At 45.3% G+C, this 19,403-nt stretch overlaps 1 protein-coding gene across 3 annotated transcripts; it reads left to right on the forward strand.

The window, feature by feature from the left end:
* The first annotated feature begins 8,044 nt into the window (after nt 1–8,044).
* LOC101787270 (UL16-binding protein 1-like) lies at nt 8,045–15,213 on the forward strand. Of its 3 annotated transcripts, none has more exons than XM_063233012.1 (5): nt 8,045–8,229; nt 8,542–8,643; nt 10,681–10,944; nt 11,158–11,427; nt 12,381–15,213. In XM_063233012.1, exons 1-5 carry the CDS (start codon nt 8,184–8,186, stop codon nt 12,515–12,517), a joined length of 819 nt encoding a protein of 272 aa, XP_063089082.1. In that variant the 5' UTR covers nt 8,045–8,183; the 3' UTR covers nt 12,518–15,213. The 3 variants fall into 3 exon arrangements, with proteins under 3 accessions (XP_063089082.1, XP_013004279.1, XP_013004281.1); XM_013148825.3 differs by having other exon boundaries at nt 8,060–8,229; nt 12,071–15,213; XM_013148827.3 differs by having other exon boundaries at nt 8,063–8,229; nt 12,377–15,213.
* The last annotated feature ends 4,190 nt before the right edge of the window (nt 15,214–19,403 follow it).

The raw sequence follows: 19,403 nt of genomic DNA on the forward strand, positions 1-19,403 counted from the left end.
AAGGTCCTGCTCAGTTACCCCACTTGCCTCAGAATCCCCTTCCTTTGTTTGAAAACCTGGAAAAGTTCCTTATCTCAACCCCAGGGGATAACAAATTCTGTTACAGAGCTTTGACCTTCCTGAAGCCTTACAATCCTAGCACTTATTCAAGCTGCTCACCATCCATCCCTTTCAGAGGTTGTGGGCCTTATCAGTCCATGAAGGAAGACGAGAAGGAGATGATAAAAGAGAAACAAGGGATCTCTTAAAGAGTAAAAGAGAATTAGAAGTATTAGATAAGGGGATCAAAAAACAACCAAAAAGAAAAAAGGGGAAAAGGAAAATCTGAGAGTAAACAAACTAGAAAAAATAATAATACGGGAGCAAATTAAAAGAGAGAGAAGAAAAGAGGAAAAGAAACTAGCAAAAACCCCTCTGTAATGGTTGATTGTGCCAATTCGAGAACTTCAGAAGCTTAACTAAATCAGCTCAGCAATTCTACACCCTAAGGTGTAAAGGACCTGCCCTGGGCAGCTTGTCACATGCATGGTATAAAGTGGAAATGAGGCAGTGAAGAGACCAAGAAAGCTCGTTCCATCTGCTGCTTCCCCTCCCCTTCTCCCTTCAAATCCAACTAGGTTAAGTTTTAACTTCCTAAAGGCCATAAAACAAAGGCCTGAGGTAATAGCTCCTGACATCCTGGGTCTTCCCTATCCAGAAGTCCCATCACAAATTGTGTTAATTACATCAGATTGTATTAGATTGTACATTCTTTACAAAAATAGCTTCGTTTATATCATAGTAATACCTGTAACTTGGTATTGTATCACAGTAATACCTGTAACTGTAAATGTGTGTCTTCCTTTTCCCCTGGATAAAAGATTGATATGTTAATCAATGCTCTCTTCTGTAAAGAATTGTAAAATCTTACCTAATTGATATGCTAACCATTGTTGCCCTCTACAAATAGAACGGTTGTGGTGCTAAAGTATGTGCAGCTCCACCCCCACAGGAACCAGTGTTCTTAAACAGTTAAGACAAACAGCCTTAACCTAAGGCAGATCTCTCAGTCATGAGACAAACGCCCATTCCTAAGAAATGCCACCCCTTCTAGGGAGACACTAAAAAACCCAATCCCTTAAGGACAGCTCACCATCAGCTCTGCTCTAACCGCTATGATTGGCTTCTGTAACAACGCTTGCTTGCTTTGCTGTTTTAGGCCTTAAAAGGCACAGCCCTGCTCCAGTAAGGGGTTCTCCGTTTCCACCTGTTTGGAGGACCCCGTGTACATGGAATAATAAAAACCCCTTTCTTTTTTACATGAGAGCGAGGCCCTTGGAGTCTTCCTTGCGACACCGGTCTAACATTTTGGAGGCCCCAGCGAGATCAAACTGAGATCAGACCTCCTCGCAGAGGGAGACCCCAACGGCACCTCTCTGGGATAAGTAGTACGGCCGATTTTTGTTTACTTTCATTTTGGATCGATCCGCCGTTTCCTTTCGCCCGAGGCCGAACTCCAGCTCTACTTCAGGGGCAAATTCTGTTCTTGGGTGATCGGGGGACGCCCCACATGGTTTTCCGTGACTCACCGTCTGCGATAGGATTTTCCTATCGGTTTGGGGAATTTCATTCCCAATCTGTGGTCCTTCTGGGCCAATCTGGGGAATTTCATTCCCAATCTGTGGTCCTTCTGGGCCAATCTGGGGAATTTCATTCCCAATCTGTGGTCCGTCTGGGCCAATCTGGGGAATTTCATTCCCAATCTGTGGTCCGTCTGGGCCAATCTGGAGGCACCCCCTAAGGTGACTCGTTTGGTGTGAAACTAATGCATGAGAGTGAGGTGGCTGGCCTGTTTGTCCTGTGTGTTGTGACTGTTGTGATCAGTTATTTGTTGTGTCGCGCGTACGCTAACCACTCTTTGTCTTCAGAACACCATGGGACAAATGACATCATCCCCATTGTCCCTCACCCTCGACCATTGGTTCGAGAGAGGGCTCACAATCTCTCCTTACAGGTTGAAAAAAGTAAATGGCAGACTTTCTGCTCATCTGAGTGGCCCACATTCTCCGTGGATTGGCCACCGGAGGGGACTTTCCACCATCCCCTCATCTTAGCAGTTAAAAACATCATCTTCCGCCCTGGACGAGAGGGCCACCCCGACCGGGTCGCTTACATCTTGGTATGACAGGACCTCAGGGAGGAGCCCCCACCATGGGTAAAACCCTTCCTTCCTCCGCCCTCTCCTTGGTTGCCTGTTTAAACTTGTTACTAACTTAGGGGCTTGTTGCCCATTTCTGTTGTAGGATCCATATGGCTTATTAAAATCAAGGTTCATGATAAAAAAAATTATTTCCTTTAGCTGACCAAACTATGCAAGAAGCTCCCTTTGTTTGTGTCTTTAATGTTGTGGCGCTTTGTTTAATATGTAAGACTTCAATTGATTGCTTGCAACCTCAACATGCCTTTTAAAAGGAGTATTTTTTCTCTCTGGTAAAAATGTAAACATGTGCACATATATATGTATATCTATGGTTATTAAAAATCATATCAACTTTACCAAATAAAAACCAGGTCGTACTATATTTGAGCCAGTTAAAAGGTTACAGTTTTGTTTTTAAAATACAGCATTTTTATGTGGTAAAAAGACATAAAATAAGTATATTTTGGACTACTAAAAGGTGACTTCAAGGGTTTTGTTGAGAGTTTCATGTTGTCTGAGAAGTGAGAAAAAAAGTAATTGACTGGTAATAGTAAAAAGAGGGACAAAGATAGTGGTCTTCAAGTAAAGGTGTCTGGCTATGCCAGAATGTAAAAAAAGATTAAAGCTTAGTTTGAGAGGTATTATTGTAAGTTGTAGAAGGCTCAAGAGGATGTAAATTTTATTTGTCTTGGTTTATAGTACTACAAATAACAGGTTTGACAAGAAGTAAATGTGTTCAAAATTTGACAGTATTAGATCAGTTTTGGTAGAAGTATACATAAGATTGTACTTTGCTACAAAATGTTTCCATTAAAATGAGATTATACTAGAAATAAGATACAAGTTCTTACATGTACTGTGAACATCTGGGAGATTATGCAGCACAATTTTGTTACCTGTGAAAAAGCCCTTTTTGTTAAAAATATAATTTTAGTAAAATGATGGCCTGCCACGTGACACCCTTGGACAAAAAACAGTGTGCCATCCAGATAAAGCCGGCTCTCTGATCCAGAATGCCAAAACCATGTTCTCCTTTTGTGCCACCCTGACTGGACATCCAGAGGTAAGGAGGTTTCCCAGTATCGCCAGTTGTTCTCTTTGTAACTCAGTCGGCCCCACATGTTAGACAAAAATTACAAAGGTTTGAGAGGTTTAAGAAAATGCCCCTCAGCCAGTTAATAGAGATAGCACAAAAAGGTCTTTGAGAACTAAAAAATTTACAAAAAGATAGCCAAGGTGTTAAAATTGCTCTATGAGAAAAAAACTTTAAAAAAACAGACGAGAGTTTCTGGGGGCAATTGGATACTGTAGGCTAAATTTTACTAAAAAGCTTGCCTCTATATGACTCCCATAAGGGAGAAACTCAAAATTCGCTAAACTGGACTGATAAATGTGAACAGGCCTTCCAGCAGCTCAAGCGGACCTTGACAGAGGCCCCAGCCCTGGGACTCCCTGACGTTACCAAGCCTTTCATCTTGTTCATAGATAAACTCAGGGACATTGCCAAAGGAGTCCTAACTCAGGACATTGGCCCTTGAAAGAGGCCTATAGCCTACCTCTCCAAAAGACTTGATCCAGTAACAGGAGGATGGCCCCCTGCCTAAAAATACTAGCTACTGTGACAATGCTACTTAAGGAGACAAAGAAACTCGCTTTGGGCAAGTGATTTCTGTGGTAACCTCTCACAGTTTAGACACTCTTTTCAAAACCCCTCCTAAAAAAGGCTCTCAAATGCCAGAATTCTACTGTCAAGCCCTGCTTCTAGACCCAGAGTCAATGATATTCAAAACTTCTTCAGCTTTAAACCCAGCCACCCTTATGCCTGATGATGACCCGGAGAAACAAAGGACACCTCTCTCCATGAGTGTGCTGACATCCTCGAACTGCAGCAGAACCTACAGGCTGATCTTACTGACCAGCTTTTGAGAAATGCCGACAACAGTTCGATGGAAGCAGCTTCATCCAAAACGGCAAACGAGTGGCCGGGGCAGCAGTGACCACCAAAAAGGAGGTACTCTGGGTTAAGCGGGTAGAGCCTGGCACTTCTGCCCAAAAGGCAGAGCTTGTTGCTTTGACTGAGAGGCTAAAACTAGCCACGGAAAAGAGGGTAAACATTTTTTTACTAAAGATATCCCTTTGCTACTGTACATATATGTAAAAGCCATCTAAAAATGCTCCACAGATTCTAGATTTGCTGGCAGCTGTCTGGCTGCCTCAATGGGTTGCTATTCCTTACAAGGCTCACCCAACCGGAGATGACACTGTCACCTTAGGAAACAGTTTGGCAGATCAAGCCACTTAAAAAATAGCAACCACATCAGAGGGGTCAACCAAGAAAGTAACTGCTCTGATACTAGTCCTCTGACCTTGTCAGAACCAGTCTACACAAAGAAAGACCTACAGTTGACATCTCAACTTAAAATAAAGTCTCCCACCCCAAGGGGCTAATACCAGTTACCTGATATACAAGTACGGTTACTGGAGACACTAGGGCAGGAGCTGTTATACTGGGCTCGCCAGACTACTCGTTTAGAAAAAAACTAAACTTGTGGATTTGTCCAGAACTCAGTATTTTATTCCAAAACTCTACAAACTGACCACCTCTTCGAGCTCTAGATGCCCACAGTGCTTGTTAGTCAACTCACCAAGAGCTCTGTGCTGGAGACCACCCGACATCAAAAAATTGTTCCAGGAAAACATTAAAAAATAGACTTTATAGACATGGTAAAACTTAATTTACAGGGACACCGCTATCTCTTGGTATTAATAAACACTTTTACTGGCTGGGTAGAGGCTTTCCCTACTAAGTCTGAGTCAGCCTTAGTGGTAATTAAAAGGCTATTGCATAAGATCATACCTTGATTTGGCCTCCCACTATCAATGGGGTCCGATAATGGCCTGGCTTTCACAGCCCGAGTCACCCAAAAGTTAGCCCAGGCATTAAAGATTAATTAAAACTCCACTGTGCCTATCAGCCACAAAGCTCAGGGCAAGTAAAACGTATAAACCAAAGTCTCAAGGACATTTTAGCTAAGCTGTTTTCAAAAACTGGCGATAATTGGATGAGCCTTCTTCCCTTTACACTGTTAAGAGCTAGATATACCCCATATGTTTCTAAAAATTTCCCCCTTTAAAGCCATGTTTGGGAGGCCCCCGCCATTGGTTCCAAGATTGTCAAAAAACAAATTAGCTAAAACTACTAATCAAGATCTTAAGTCCCTACAGACACTCCAACCTGTGTTGGCCTGGATCCACCAGCTGTTTAGACAAAAACACCTGGACCCGCCTTCAGAGACGCCTCTCAAGGCCCCAAGGACTCCAGTCTTGGTTCGATGTCACCACCGTGACTCCCTTAAACTCTGCTGAAAAGGACTTTTCACCGTGGTGCTCAGTACCCCCACTGCCATCAAGGTAGCAGAAAAAACTGCGCAGATTCACTATACTCATGTAAAGCCACTGGAAACAGCAGACAACGAGGGACATACTCAGTGGACTACACAACAGACTGGTAACCCTTAAAGTTAAAAATTGACTAAAACATAGTTAGATTATGCTGGTCATAAACTGTTTTAGCTTGCTTGTTTTGATTTTAATAACATTGATGCCGACCTTGCACGGCGGCTTTGGTCCCCCTATAAACAAAAAAAACAAATGTTAAAGATCTTTGTATGGGAGCCCCCTTTAAAAAATGTAAAACGGAATTCTCCCCTATCTCCTTCCCTTGATAGGACCATTAGTGACCTTAATCCTCATCCTAGCCATTGCCCCTTGCCTCATTAACTGGATTACCCAATTCATAAGGGGACAAGTCTCTCAGGTCAAAGTAATGGTCATACGTCACCAATATGAACCCCTAGCTACAACAAACCTCTAAGATTAGAGGTCATCCACAAAAAAAGGGGGGAATGAAGAGACCAAGAAAGCTCATTCCATCTGCTGCTTCCCCTCCCCTTCTCCCTTCAAATCCAACTAGGTTAAGTTTTAACTTCCTAAAGGCCATAAAACAAAGGCCTGAGGTAATAGCTCCTGACATCCTGGGTCTTCCCTATCCAGAAGCCCCATCACAAATTGTGTTAATTACATCAGATTGTATTAGATTGTACATTCTTCACAAAAATAGCTTCGTTTATATCATAGTAATACCTGTAACTTGGTATTGTATCACAGTAATACCTGTAACTGTAAATGTGTGTCTTCCTTTTCCCCTGGATAAAAGATTGATATGTTAATCAATGCTCTCTTCTGTAAAGAATTGTAAAATCTTACCTAATTGATATGCTAACCATTGTTGCCCTCTACAAATAGAACAGTTGTGGTGCTAAAGTATGTGCAGCTCCACCCCCACAGGAACCAGTGTTCTTAAACAGTTAAGACAAACAGCCTTAACCTAAGGCAGATCTCTCAGTCATGAGACAAACGCCCATTCCTAAGAAATGCCACCCCTTCTAGGGAGACACTAAAAAACCCAATCCCTTAAGGACAGCTCACCATCAGCTCTGCTCTAACCGCTATGATTGGCTTCTGTAACAATGCTTGCTTGCTTTGCTGTTTTAGGCCTTAAAAGGCACAGCCCTGCTCCAGTAAGGGGTTCTCCGTTTCCACCTGTTTGGAGGACCCCGTGTACACGGAATAATAAAAACCCCTTTCTTTTTTACATGAGAGCGAGGCCCTTGGAGTCTTCTTTGCGACACCGGTCTAACAGCAGGACGGACTTGCTTCTGCTCTCCCAGGAGCTCCAGGCTCTGCCTTCAGCATGGATGTCAGGTCCTGACTCCAGCACAGACTCTTCAGCCCCTACCTCAGCTCCTTCACCTTCCAGCAGAGACCCTTCAGCATCCCCTTGCAGACTCATCGGCCTCCTGCTACAGACTCTCACAGGACACTGCAGGGATCTCCAGACTTTGGACTGAAATCTTCAGTCTCCAGTGTGCAGACACCCTCTGCATGCTTCCTCAACCAACTGCAGCTGAAGATCATAAGCCAATGTCCAAAAGAAACAGAAAACAGAAAGTGGACATTATTAGAAGCCCCCACAACTGGCATTTCCTGCTGGAGCCAAGGATTTTATAACTGAGAAATTGTTTTCTGTGCTTTTTTCTAGTGGAAATATCATTGTTTGTTGACAGGAAAGCTTAGGACTCTTCAAACACCATGGCTTCTTTTTTTTTTTTTTTTTTTTAACACCATGGCTTCTAAGGAGACTCTCTGTGGGGTGACAAATACTTAGGCCTTCCACAAAAAAACAGGAAGTGCCCAACCCTGAAGGCACTAAAACAGAAGGGCCCAAGACAACTGGAACAAAAGGCACGAAGCTTGTCTTGTTACACAAGTCTGATGAGTCATTTATGCTGAGCAGAAAGTGATGTTCAGCACCTACAGTTATCAGTTATTTATTTTTTCATTTCATGAGTGTAACTTTGAAATGCATAAAAAGCACATAACTGTTTAAAAACTGCAGCCAGACTCTTATTCAAATAGGGCAGTGGTAAATTAAACAGAAAAATTAGGACTTGTTCAGTATATTGATGTTCATATCAAAGACAACAACTGGTTGTCTCACAAGACAAACTAAAAACCAAATGCCTGGCATGTATGGTGCCCTGTGCCTATAATGCCAGCATTCCGGAGGCCTAGGCAGGAGAATTTCCAAGAATTCCAGCTGCAGACATCAAAACCAGCCAGGGGCTGGGGATTTAGCTCAGTGGCATAAGAGCCTGCTTTGCAAGCAGGCAGTCCTGGGTTAGATTCCGGTACCCATAAAAGGTTAAAAGACAAAAACAAAACAAAACAAAACAAAACAAAAACAGCCCCTGAAATTCTTGGCAAGTAACTACACCCGGCCGCACAAATCTAAACCCGTCCCGCGCTGAATCCCAGGGCTTTTAAAACAGCCAGGGAGCACAACTTTCCTGTTCCGCCCACTTAGAGTTGAGCGCAGCGGCGAGCGGGATTCCGGGGAAGCTCTTACATCAGCTGCTCCCGCGGTCTCGTGGCGCGCAGAAGGATGGTGTTTGAGGCGCTTGCAGGAGCAGCATGGAAACTGGCCCGAGGTACAGCAGGGGAGCGGGGAGAGGGCGGCGGGGAGAGGGCGGCGGGCTGGTGCTCCCCTCCGCCGCCACCGAGCCGCTGGACGTGGGCGACCGCGCCGACCTTCAGGTCCGCGCCCAGGAACACGCGGAACCGTGCGGCGCTGGGGGAGCCGGCGGAGAGGACCCGCGGAAGCCCGGAGTCCCCAACCCCGGGGTCCCCGGGTGCTCTGCAACATCACCTTCCGGGAGGCCCGGGCGGAGTATCCGCAGGTGGCCCCGGAGGTGCCAGCGCCGCTTTGAGGGCTCCACCTCGCGACCCCTCTGCCTTCCCAGTGCCCACAGGACGCGGGAACCCGGCCGCGATCCTCTGCTTCTTCCTCGCGGTCCTGGTCTTGCTGCTGCAGCTGGCAGAACCTCTCCCTGTGGCCAGTGCTGGTGAGTCCCCGCGCGCTGCCCCGCGTCCCTGCTGGGCTCCTTTCCGGGACCAGGTCACTTCAGCCTGGCTCCCCACCACACTCCGGGGCCGCAGGAGGGGTGGAAATCACAGAAGCAGGGGATGGAGGGGTTGCAGGGCAAAGCCTAAGAGGAGGCTGTCGGTGGGGTGACCCGCGGGCCACTAGCAAGAGACCTAAACTCCTGGAAAGTGCAGCCTCTATTCCGGGATGGGAAGCTAACCCAGAAGGCTTCAGGGAGCCCAGGCCACCTCCTGTCTGTGACAGACTCTCTCCATCCATAGTTTTCCACAATCTTTGCCAGCAGATCACAGGCCAGGCGCCCCACGGAATCACCAGCCCAGTCCACCACCCACTTCCCTCCTGAGTCACCCACTGCCCCAGTGACCCCTGCCCACCGTGCCCAGGCTCCAGGTACCTCAGGTCTCCCTCTGCCTGAGGACACAGTCCAGCAACACATCCCTTCTCCCAGACAGGATCTAAAGTGTTGAGACCAGAGCAGCTCTTGTGGTTTCCCTAGGGAAGGCCAAAGGGGACTACAAAATACAGAGAGGAAGGCTGAGGTCAGGTGGAGCCCTAACTCTGGATAGGAGGAAAGGAACTGCCCCCTCAGGGTAGGAGACTTTATTTACACATTTAGCAACTTAATGTTATGTGACACCCCATTGTCCTAGCAACTGGGTATAAAGATTGTCTTGGAGCTAGGTGTTTACAGGGCTAAAGCAGATTCTTTACATGGCTTAGTCCCCCAACAGCCATGCCCCAGCCAGCCCTGCATCTGTGCTCAATGTCCAGCCTTTAGGAGGACACTGGCACGGGTGTAGGCAGGGGCATCTAGAGACTTCTTTTTTTTTTTCCCCCTCTTTTTATAGGTACTGGGGATCTAAACTCAGGACCACATGCTTGCAAGGCAAGTGCTTATGCCTCTGAGCTAAATCCCCAGCCCCAGACTTCTGCCTTTGAGCCCAGACCCCTGGCCTTCCTTTTGGGAGGAGAGCACTGGAAGAGGGTTATTAATTAGACAGGAATCCACCACTTTTCTCTCAAGTCTTTTCAGCTTTGCAGGCCACACAGCTCTCTCTGAGCCCCACCTTAGTGTGAAGCAACAGAGGGCAAGCCAGTGAACTCGAACCAGACTTGACCACTTCCTGGGTTTATCTTACTGATAAATCACTTATACTAATTTTTTACTCTCTCTTGTAGTCATCTCTGTCTCACTATGCTGATGTTGGTTTGGTTTTTTTGTTGTTGTTGTTGTTGTTGTTGTTCACTCACCATTTTTTGTCTACTTGACATACAAGAGTCCTCCTCACTTCCTATGAAGAAGAGTGCACAGGACATTTTTCTGGTGTTCATGTTACATTCACTCTGAGCTTACTGATCTTTCCTCTGATGCATTTCCTGGATGTTCTAGTTTTCTTTTTCTAATTTTTATTTTTATTACATTCAGCATGGGGAATAGCTGATAGTACATAACATGTTTTATTGTTTCTGTGTCATGCAACATAGGTTACATCTTCCCAAGCTAAGAGAACCCACTCTCCTACCACAATGATGCCCCCTCCCACCAGTCAATGGAAACCCCATGAACCATAATCATAAACTGAAGCTCTGTGTCACTCCTGACTCCCACTCTCACCCCAAAATTCAGATCAGCTCCACGTAATCCCCATCTCCCTGAAGCCCACCTGGGTTGCTTCTGAAGCCCCTCTGCCATCCTGGTCTTTCTTCCAACCAGGTCAAGTGGTCATGAATGGGAGTATCAGTCCCATGGGCACAGGGAATGCAAACCTTCTTCTGGGACATGCAGCTGCCACCAGGGAATGTCCTTTCCTCCTCAAGCAAGGAAACAATGCCAGCTTTCTATTGGTGGAGGACAGCACAGTGTGGGAAGGAGCAGTGGTCCTTCTGCCAGCTCAGCCCTTCAGAGAGACTCTCTTCCCCTCACAGATATTATTAGATGACAGATGGGTGCATTCCTTGCTCACCTCTAATCTTTCCTTATGCTTTTCCCTAACAGGCACTCACTCTCTTTTCTATGAATTCATCATCAATCCTAAGCCCCTGCCTGGACAGCAAGAGTGCAAAATCCAAGGTCAGCTGGATCAGAAGATCTTTCTTTCCTATGACTATGTTGGTGCCAAGGCCATATCAATGGGTGTCCTTGGAGGGAAGCTAAATAGTACCAAGTCCTGGAATTACCAGTTAGAAACACTGCAGGATGTGGCCACAGAGTTCAAACAGCAAGTGTGGGACATTAAACTAGAGGACTGTGCATCCACAGGTAAGTTGGAATACTCCAAGACAATGAGAGAGGTGCTAGGGCTTTGGGGATATTTACCATATTCCTGGGGTAAAGAAAACAACTGAATGTTGTTCTCATCAAGGTTGGATGTGGAGGAAGAACACGGGTAGATTAGTAGATCACATGAGGTGGGCATTGGGTGGGGGCCAAGGATTTCTCAAGAAGGGAGATTAATCTCTTTCCCTGGGGCAGATCCCCATTTCTTCATGGCCAGGATGACCTGTCTTCAGAAAGCTGATGGAAACATCGTCGGGTTCTGGGACTTTGGATGCAATGGAAAAGTTTTTCTCCATTTTCACTCAAACAATAAAACATGGGAAGACCTCCTTACTGGATCCAGGTGCATGAAGAAGTTGAAGAATGTGGAGCTGAGTGAGTTGTTATACAGGACATCACTGTACGACTGTGGAAGTTGGTTAAAGGAATACCTGGAGCCTTCAGAGGAAAATCTCCAGACCACAGGTAACTGGGAAGAAGAGGAGGAAGGGGTTGCTCCCTTCAGATAAGATGCTCCCTTGTGCCTATGTGTGTCTGCGTGTGTTCCTGTGTGTGTGTGCCTGTGTGTGTGTAAACTTTTCATCTAGAATGATCAGGAATGATTTCTCCCTGGGAAATGGTGCCATGTGTATTCTTCCCATCTTTTCCCTTCTCATCTCCTAACGTCGCCTGCGCACTGCACATAGCTTTGATGCATTCACCATGGGTTTCTTGCTGACGTCTACACTGAGGACACCATTCTCACGCCAGGCTTCCCTTGGCATCATTCTTCTCTCACCTCACCTGGCCTCTTTCTCTTTCAAAACCACCTCACAGGTCAGCTCCTGAGACCATTCCCTACCACTCTGATCAGGGACCACTTCCTCTTCTGTCACCAGTTAGGATGGGTTACATTGTGACCCTGGCTGCTTGCCTAAATATGTCACTAACCCCAAGGACTTCCTTCTCTTTCTTTACCCAGCTCAGGACCTGTCACAGTGGCTGCCATATAGCACAGGGGTAGAAGCTGTCTGCATGGCTGGGTGGGCTGAGGTAGCTGGAGCTGAGGGGGCATCTCCTCAGATGTGGGGTCCTGACAAAGGCTGATTCTCTCCTGTTTCCATCCCAGCACCACCCACCACTGGGGCTGCAACTCCACCCACTTCAAAGGCCACCAGGCTGAGCCACAGGGCCCTGCTGCTGATCCTACCCTGCTCATTGATTCTTTTGAATGTTGTCTGATTGTATAAAGAATTCAATTGTTTTAGTCTGTCTTTCAACATTATCCTCTGACAGTCAAATAATGACATTCATTGTGAAACAAACACCTTAATTAGTCTGGGATTTTGTTTTATGCTTGATGTGGTACATAATTTTATGTGTCTCCCTGAATGCCTGATAAGTGACAAAACATCATTTCTAATGTGTTTGGAAGAGAGTTCTTGGAAGACACTCTCATTCAAATGACCAGACTGAAAGACAGCACTGCAGTACATCAAGAGACCACAGTGCCTTCCTGGGAAGCAGCACAAGCTGCAGCTGTGCCAAGGGGAGACTAAGTCAGTGTCTCCAGTGAGCATGCTGAGAACCAAAAGTCTGTTGTACACCCCCCACTCCCTGCTGGCAAGTGGATAGTTTTGATGACAGCGTGAGTTGATAGCAACAAAGGTACATAAACCAACTAAATGCTTGTACTGCTGATTAGGTTGATTATGCTAACCTGGGGCCAGAGGTCTGAGCATCTCTTGGAAGGATGATATTATGCAATATAGCAAATGTGGGGAATCTGCTGTCGTGGCTTTGAAGGCCAGTATTGTTTTCACTCTTTTGCTTTGTTCTGATTAATTGTTTTGCTCTAGTCAATATTCTGCTTTGATTGCTTTCATTGTGTTCTTTCCATGGTTTGGTTTTACTATACCTGACTGAATGGACAACTATTGTGAAGATAACAAGATTTGCTATGGGAGCTGTTCTTGCTAACCTGGTATCCTGCTCTGAAGTTCTGTACTAATTTCACTGCATTGTCTTGATTGGTTTTGTTCTCTCTTGTTTTGTTATAATTAACTACCTTCAAAATAAGATGAAAAAAAAAAAGAAAGAAGCTGGGGACAAAATCCATCTTGCAAAGATGCATCCCCAATCATTCACTTCCTCCAGCTAGGCTCCACCTCTCTCCCCATCATAGGTACATTTCACACATGTCTTGCCAGTTTGCACTCTGGCAGGAATATTTCCCCCAAGATCTGAGGATGGAACATCTCCATGGCAAAGAATGCTGGGCTCAGCATCACTTCAGCAAAAAATCTGGAAAAATAACATGCACTTAAGCTCTTTGCATTATAATATCATAGTTGTAATCAATGTATTTCCTGTGAGAATAAACTACAGGACAGTCATCTGGAAAAATGGGCCCAGGCTCCTATTTTGCAATGTTGGTAAAGTTAGGAGGCCAATATAAAGAGGTATGTGGGATGGAACCAGTCGTGAAATCCGAACTGGAGATGACACCTGCATAATATTTGACTAGTTGAGTGAGTTCCCAGGTTTTATGGGTGTAAAGCACTGAGGACTTGAGACACCTACTGTAAATGCTCCTTTCATGTTCAGCATCATAATCATCAGTCCGTCCTCATGAAACACTCAGTAACTCTCCTAAATGAAGGAAAACACTTGAAAGGGGAGGGAAATAAAAGAGCCTTGCCATCCTCACAGAGATCTCCTTACCATGTACCAGTGTGCCACTTTCAGCTCTAGATCCGTGCTTCCCTAGCCCCAGCAATGAACACTGTTCCTCCTGACCAGTGCTTTGTCAGCAGAGAAGACCACCAGCCAGCCATGGGGGAATGTGGGAATATGCTCCCCAAGTCTTGCCTCACAAACACATTACCTCCTGCACTTTTCTTCCCTGGAAGGGATTTTATTCCTGACACCTCACCACATAGAGTTTCCTAGATTCTACAAAGAGCTACTGACCTCTTAGCTGCAGCTGAGGGGCATTTCTTCAGATGTGGGGTCCAGACAAATGCTGATTCTCTCCTGTTTCCATTCCAGTACCCACCCATCACCTCAGCAGGATTTGAATCCACTAAATGGCCACACTGCTGAGCTGCTGATTATCTTCTCATGTATGATTTTTCTCTTTTTTAAAAAAATTAAATTATGTGAAAAAATGTTTAAGGCTGGGGATTAGCTCAGCAACATAAGTGTTTGCCTGGCAAGTACAAGGTCCTGAGTTTCATCTACTGTAAAAGAAAAAAGAAAACATGTTTTCAATCATTGGTCATTGGAGAAATTCAAGTTGAAACAACACTGAGGTTGCATCTCAACCCAGAAAGAATGCCCAGGATTAAGAAACAACCAATAACAAATGCTGGAGAGGCTGTGGAGAAAAGAATTCTGCACTGCTGGTGGCAGTGTGGACTGGTACAGCCACTGTGGAAATCAGTGTGGAGATTCCTCACAAAGCTGGGATTGGAAGTCCCATTTGTTCCAGCTATCCCACTTCTGGATATATTTCCAGAAGAACTGAAAACATCATATAACAGTGGTATATGCGCACCCATTTTATAGCAGCACAATTTGTAATAGCCAAATCTTGGAAACAACCCAAATGCTCATCAACCGAAGAATGGATAAAAAGGATGTGGTATTTTTATGTAATAGAGTACTACCCAGCTCTAAAGAAGGATCACATTGAGGCTTTTATAGGGGAATGGATAGGACTTCAGATTATACTTATTAGTAAAATAAATCAACTCATATATGTAAATACCATGCTGTCTCCATGATGTAAGAAACTGAAAGAATGAATAAGATCCAAAATCTTCTCTAAATATTGTGAAAGGATAAGAAACTGCTCAAAGGGGAAAAATAACTGGGACAGTGAAAAGGAGGAAAGAAGGAAGAGAAAAGAAAAATGATGTCAATTTCTATATAAACCCTTAACTAAGATGATTGTATTATTCTATTGGTTCTAGGAACAAAACAGTTAACATTCATAGCATTAGATCAATTTTGCATGAGTATATCTGGGAATCTGAGTAACATTTTGAAGACAGCGGTGCAAAATAACAACCTTTGTTAAGTTCCTACCACCTCATTTTCAAAGCCTATATTGTTAGTGCTGGGTTTTTTATTATCGTTGTTTGTCTCTTTGGTTTCTTGTTTTTCATGTATTTTATTTTGTTTTGTTTTTCCCCTTTAAAACAAAAAAGAAATTATTTTTATTGTCTTTTCCAATAACTTAGTCTCTTCTGACATTTAAATAAAGATCTTTATTTTGAAACAAATATCCTAGTTAGTCTGGAATTGTATTTTATGATTTGTGTGGTGCATGATTTAATGTGTCTACCTGACGACCTGATAGGTGAAAAGACAGTATTTCTAAGTATGTTTAGGAAAAGTTTCCTGGAAGATCTCATTCAAATTACCAGACTGAAAGAATGCTCTCCATAGTGCAGAGAAATCAATATGCACAGAGAAACCACAAGAAAAGTAGAGCAAAGGGAATTCATTCTGCTTGAGCACACACATGCATTTGCATTCCTCCCCTTGACTTTGCCATGGTTTATGTCAGTGCCCCCACCCCAGATCTCATGATATCATGGACACAGCTGAATAAAGCCTGTGTGATTGGTTCCTTGCCCAGCACTCCATTTCGTGGTGTGAGCACTACACCTGCTCAGGCGTGGAGCCAACATAGTTTAATGGGGGGAGAAGACATGTCTTCTCTCTCGCCACTTCCTGTTTGCTGTTTTCCATGGCCCAAAATAACACCCTGCCAATTGTAGCCACCTGAATATGGGCTGGAACCTCGAAAATTGAAGAAATAAACCTTTCCTTCCCTAACTTTGGGCCTCAGGTATTTTGTCTCAACAATGAGAAGAAAAATAACCAAGACAGACTTTGAATGCTCTCTACCCACGGCTACCTAACTCAGACCACAACTTACAACCTTGCCCCCTATTCTCAAGATTTTGCCCGCAGACAGGATTATACCACTGGCTTTCTTGGTTCCTAAGCCTGTAGACAACATATTGGAAGATTCCTGTTCTGGCTATAAGATGAAATCAGTGTGAGAATTGAACTTTTTCCTTCACAGGAAGAGGCAGAGTGTGGACCAGGTGGAGGCTTGAGAGATGTTGAAAGAAACAGGGAGGGTGAAACAGTCAAAGGGAGGTGAAGAGCCTGGAGACAAAAAACACCCTCCAGAGATACACCCCATTCATTCATTTCTACCACCTGGGCTGCACCTCTCTTCCTATCATACATGTATTTCGTACAAGTCTTGCCAGCCTGCACTCTGCGGGGAGGGTTGCCCCAGAAACTGAGGAGGGAACAGCTCCATGGAAAAAAACCCAGGGTTCCACATCTCTTGAAGAAAGGTCTAAAAAATAAAATGCAGATGTGTTTTCCATCTTATCATCATACTTCCTATGAATGCCTAGGAATGCATTCCTCTGAGGATAAACTATCAGGACTCTCACCTGGAAAAATGGGCTCAGGTTTCTATTTTATACTGTGGGGCAAGTTAGATGCAGTTAGAAACAGGTGCGTGTGGGCGAACCAGTCAAGGAATATCAGCAGGAAATGACAGCTGGGTAACACTTGAATACTCTGAGTTACCAGGTTTAATGGGTGTAAAGCCATGAGGAATGTGTGTTACCTACTGTAAGTGCTCAGTACATGTTTACCATCACAATCTTTGAAGCATCCTCATGAAACACTCAGTGATTTCCCTAAATGAAGGGAAAAACTTGATGGGGGAGGGGAAAACCCAGAGCCCTGCTGTGCTCACAGAGATCACTTACCATGTACCAGTGTGCTACTCTCAGCTCTAGACCTGCCCTTCCCTGGCCTATCAATGAGGCTGCTCTTTCTTGTGAACACTTTCGTCCTGGCCAGCGCTTTGTCAGCAGAAATGACTACCAGCCAGCCATGGGGGAAGGTGGGAACATGCTCCCCAAGTCTTGCCTCACAAACACGCTACTTCCTGCACTTTTAGACCCTATTAAGGATTTTTATTCCTGATATCTTGCCATGAGGAGTTTCCTAGATTCTACAAACAGTTACTGAGCTCTTCCTACTGAGGTCAGCTGATAAAGGACCTTAGTGACCTTTGTTTCCCACCTAGCGGCCCAGGCTGTCATCTCTCCTAGAAAGACTGATCCCAATGCCTGAGCATGGGGCTCTTCCAGACTTACTCCTCCTGAATATTCTCCCTCAACCTTGGAGACAGAGTCTGTTCCCCTTATAGGCTACCTACCAATTCCTAGAGCTCTCCTGTCCTCTCAGCATGTACTCACTAGTGTGTAGTTAATCATCTTCATATTCACTGCTACTTCTTCACATTACTATGTGGCTTGAGTCTCCTGAATGAAACTTTGTTAACATCCCCTCCAGATCACCATCCTGTGTGACCTTGGTTTGGCCAGTTAGTAACTTCCTGTTGAATGCCCATTGCTGATCCAGACTTCACCATCTTCTCTCAAGCTGTGTCAGCAGAAATTATCTCATATTCTCAGATAAGTCTAACATCACAAACATGAGATCATCCAATCAGGTAAAAATTATTTTCTCTGGGACCAGGGATGCAGCTCAGCTGTACAGCACCTGCCTGGCAAGTGAAAGCCCTGAGTTTGATTTCCAATAAGAAAAAATTCCTCTGCATATATAACAGAAATAGTTCATTCTGGGGCCTGATAAATGTCTGCCTTGGAAATTTCTTAACTGATCATGAAAAACTGATTCAAGCACCTTTCCAGGATTCATATCAAGACAACTGCGTTCATCTCTACAAACCCCTCTAATAGGAGCAGCTTTCTCCATGAGTGGGACAATTGCCAATATTTGCAATTTTTCTTGCCACTGCTGGGTAGGGCTGTGCTGTCATGTCAGTTGGGTCCTGTTTTCAGCCCCAAATAGTCTACAATGTACAAGACAAGCACCCGAAACAAAAAACCATTTGCCCCAAATGCTGCTAAACAAGTTTTGGGAATTTGGACCAGCTGGTGCCTGTGTCCATCCTTTGAACACTTTGCCTCACTCCAGAACACACTGTCCATACACATAACAGGACACTGACAGTGGTTCAGATTTTTGGGCCACACATGTATCACACCTTGCAACAGGATCCAATTGCACCAGGACGCTGGAATCAGTGAGGGCACTTCTTACCCTCATCTTTCTGCGTTGGACAGCCACATCCTTATTACTGGGTTAATGTCACACTTTAAGGCTCCGATTCACCCCTCATGGGGAAAGTTACAATTCTTTTCTGTAACGCATCACAGTTTAATTCTTACTCACAAAAAGAATGTACTGCAAATTCATCAGCGTTGGAGGGCATAATCCTAGCAAAAAATATCTTCATGATCAGGCTTGAATCCATTCTGAAGGCAGTGGATTGCTTTTAGGTCACAGTGGTGGGAGGGAGGGGAAGGAGGAGAGAGAAAGAGCAGGAGACAGAGATACACAGAGAGAGAGAGAGAGAGAGAGAGAGAGAGAGAGAGAGACAGCGACAGAGAGACAGAGACAGAGACAGAGAGAGAGAGAATCCTGCAATACCGTTAAGTATCTTTAAATACTCCAGATTTGGAAATGAGACTTCACTTTTGTTTCCAATCCCTCTGTTAGAACCAGTCCAATGGCGATGCCTGACTACAGGGCTCTGAGAAGTAGGAGGGATCAGACATACTTGATGAACCTCAAACATCTTTGCCATAGCCTAGGAATAAGATGTTAAGTACCCAGCTGGGTACTGGTGCACTCCTGTAATCCCAGCACTCCAGAGCCTGAAGCAGGAGCATCCTGGGAGCAGAACCTGGGTGTTCAGTGCTCCTGCCAGCAGTGCTGAGGCCACTGGGCCCTCCCGCGGGCTGTGAAGAGGCACCAGGGCATTCAGAGCTCCTGTGAGTCTTGCGCTGGGTTCTTCTGAATCCACGGAGAGCAACTCTTGGTTTACAGAAGCTGTGCAGACAAAACTGCGCAAGGTCAGACAGAGCTGCGCCCCGAGGAGCAGGGAGAGGGCGGCTGGAGAGGCGGGCGGGTGCCTTCCTGTGCTGCCACCGAACTGCTGGACAAGGGCGACCACGCCGACAGCCAGGTATGCACCCAGGAACCCTGGAACGGTGCAGGGCTGGGGGAGCTCGCGGAGAGGACCCCGGAAGCCCTGAGTCCCCAACCCGGAGTCCCTGGATCCTCTGCAACTTTGGGGAGGCTCAGGGAGAGTATCCGCAGGTGGCACCGCGGGTCCCAACCTTGCTTTGAGGGCTCTGCCTCGTGACCCCTCTGCCTTCCCTGTGCCCACAGAACCCATGGACCCAGCCATGAAGTCCGATTTCCTCCTGGAGGTCCTGGCCGCGAAACTGTACTCTACAGGCTGTAAAACAGTGAAGTTTTCAAAACTAGAGTTGGGGTGCAGGTTCAAAGACAAAAGCACACAAAAAAGAAAGCAAATAGTG

The sequence above is a fragment of the Cavia porcellus genome, unplaced genomic scaffold, assembly GCF_034190915.1.
Source record: "Cavia porcellus strain 051 isolate PalLab524CR breed Dunkin Hartley unplaced genomic scaffold, mCavPor4.1 scaffold_22, whole genome shotgun sequence".
NCBI lineage: Eukaryota > Metazoa > Chordata > Mammalia > Rodentia > Caviidae > Cavia > Cavia porcellus.

What these genes read in the sequence shown, in the direction of transcription:
- LOC101787270 (XM_063233012.1), top strand. Translation starts at nt 8,184, where the DNA reads ATGGTGTTTGAGGCGCTTGCAGGAGCAGCATGGAAACTGGCCCGAG. An exon ending in AGCATGGAAACTGGCCCGAG is followed by an intron (nt 8,230 to 8,541) that starts GTACAGCAGGGG and finishes CTGCCTTCCCAG; the next exon opens with TGCCCACAGGACGCGGGAAC. An exon ending in GGAAAATCTCCAGACCACAG is followed by an intron (nt 11,428 to 12,380) that starts GTAACTGGGAAG and finishes TTTGGAAGAGAG; the next exon opens with TTCTTGGAAGACACTCTCAT.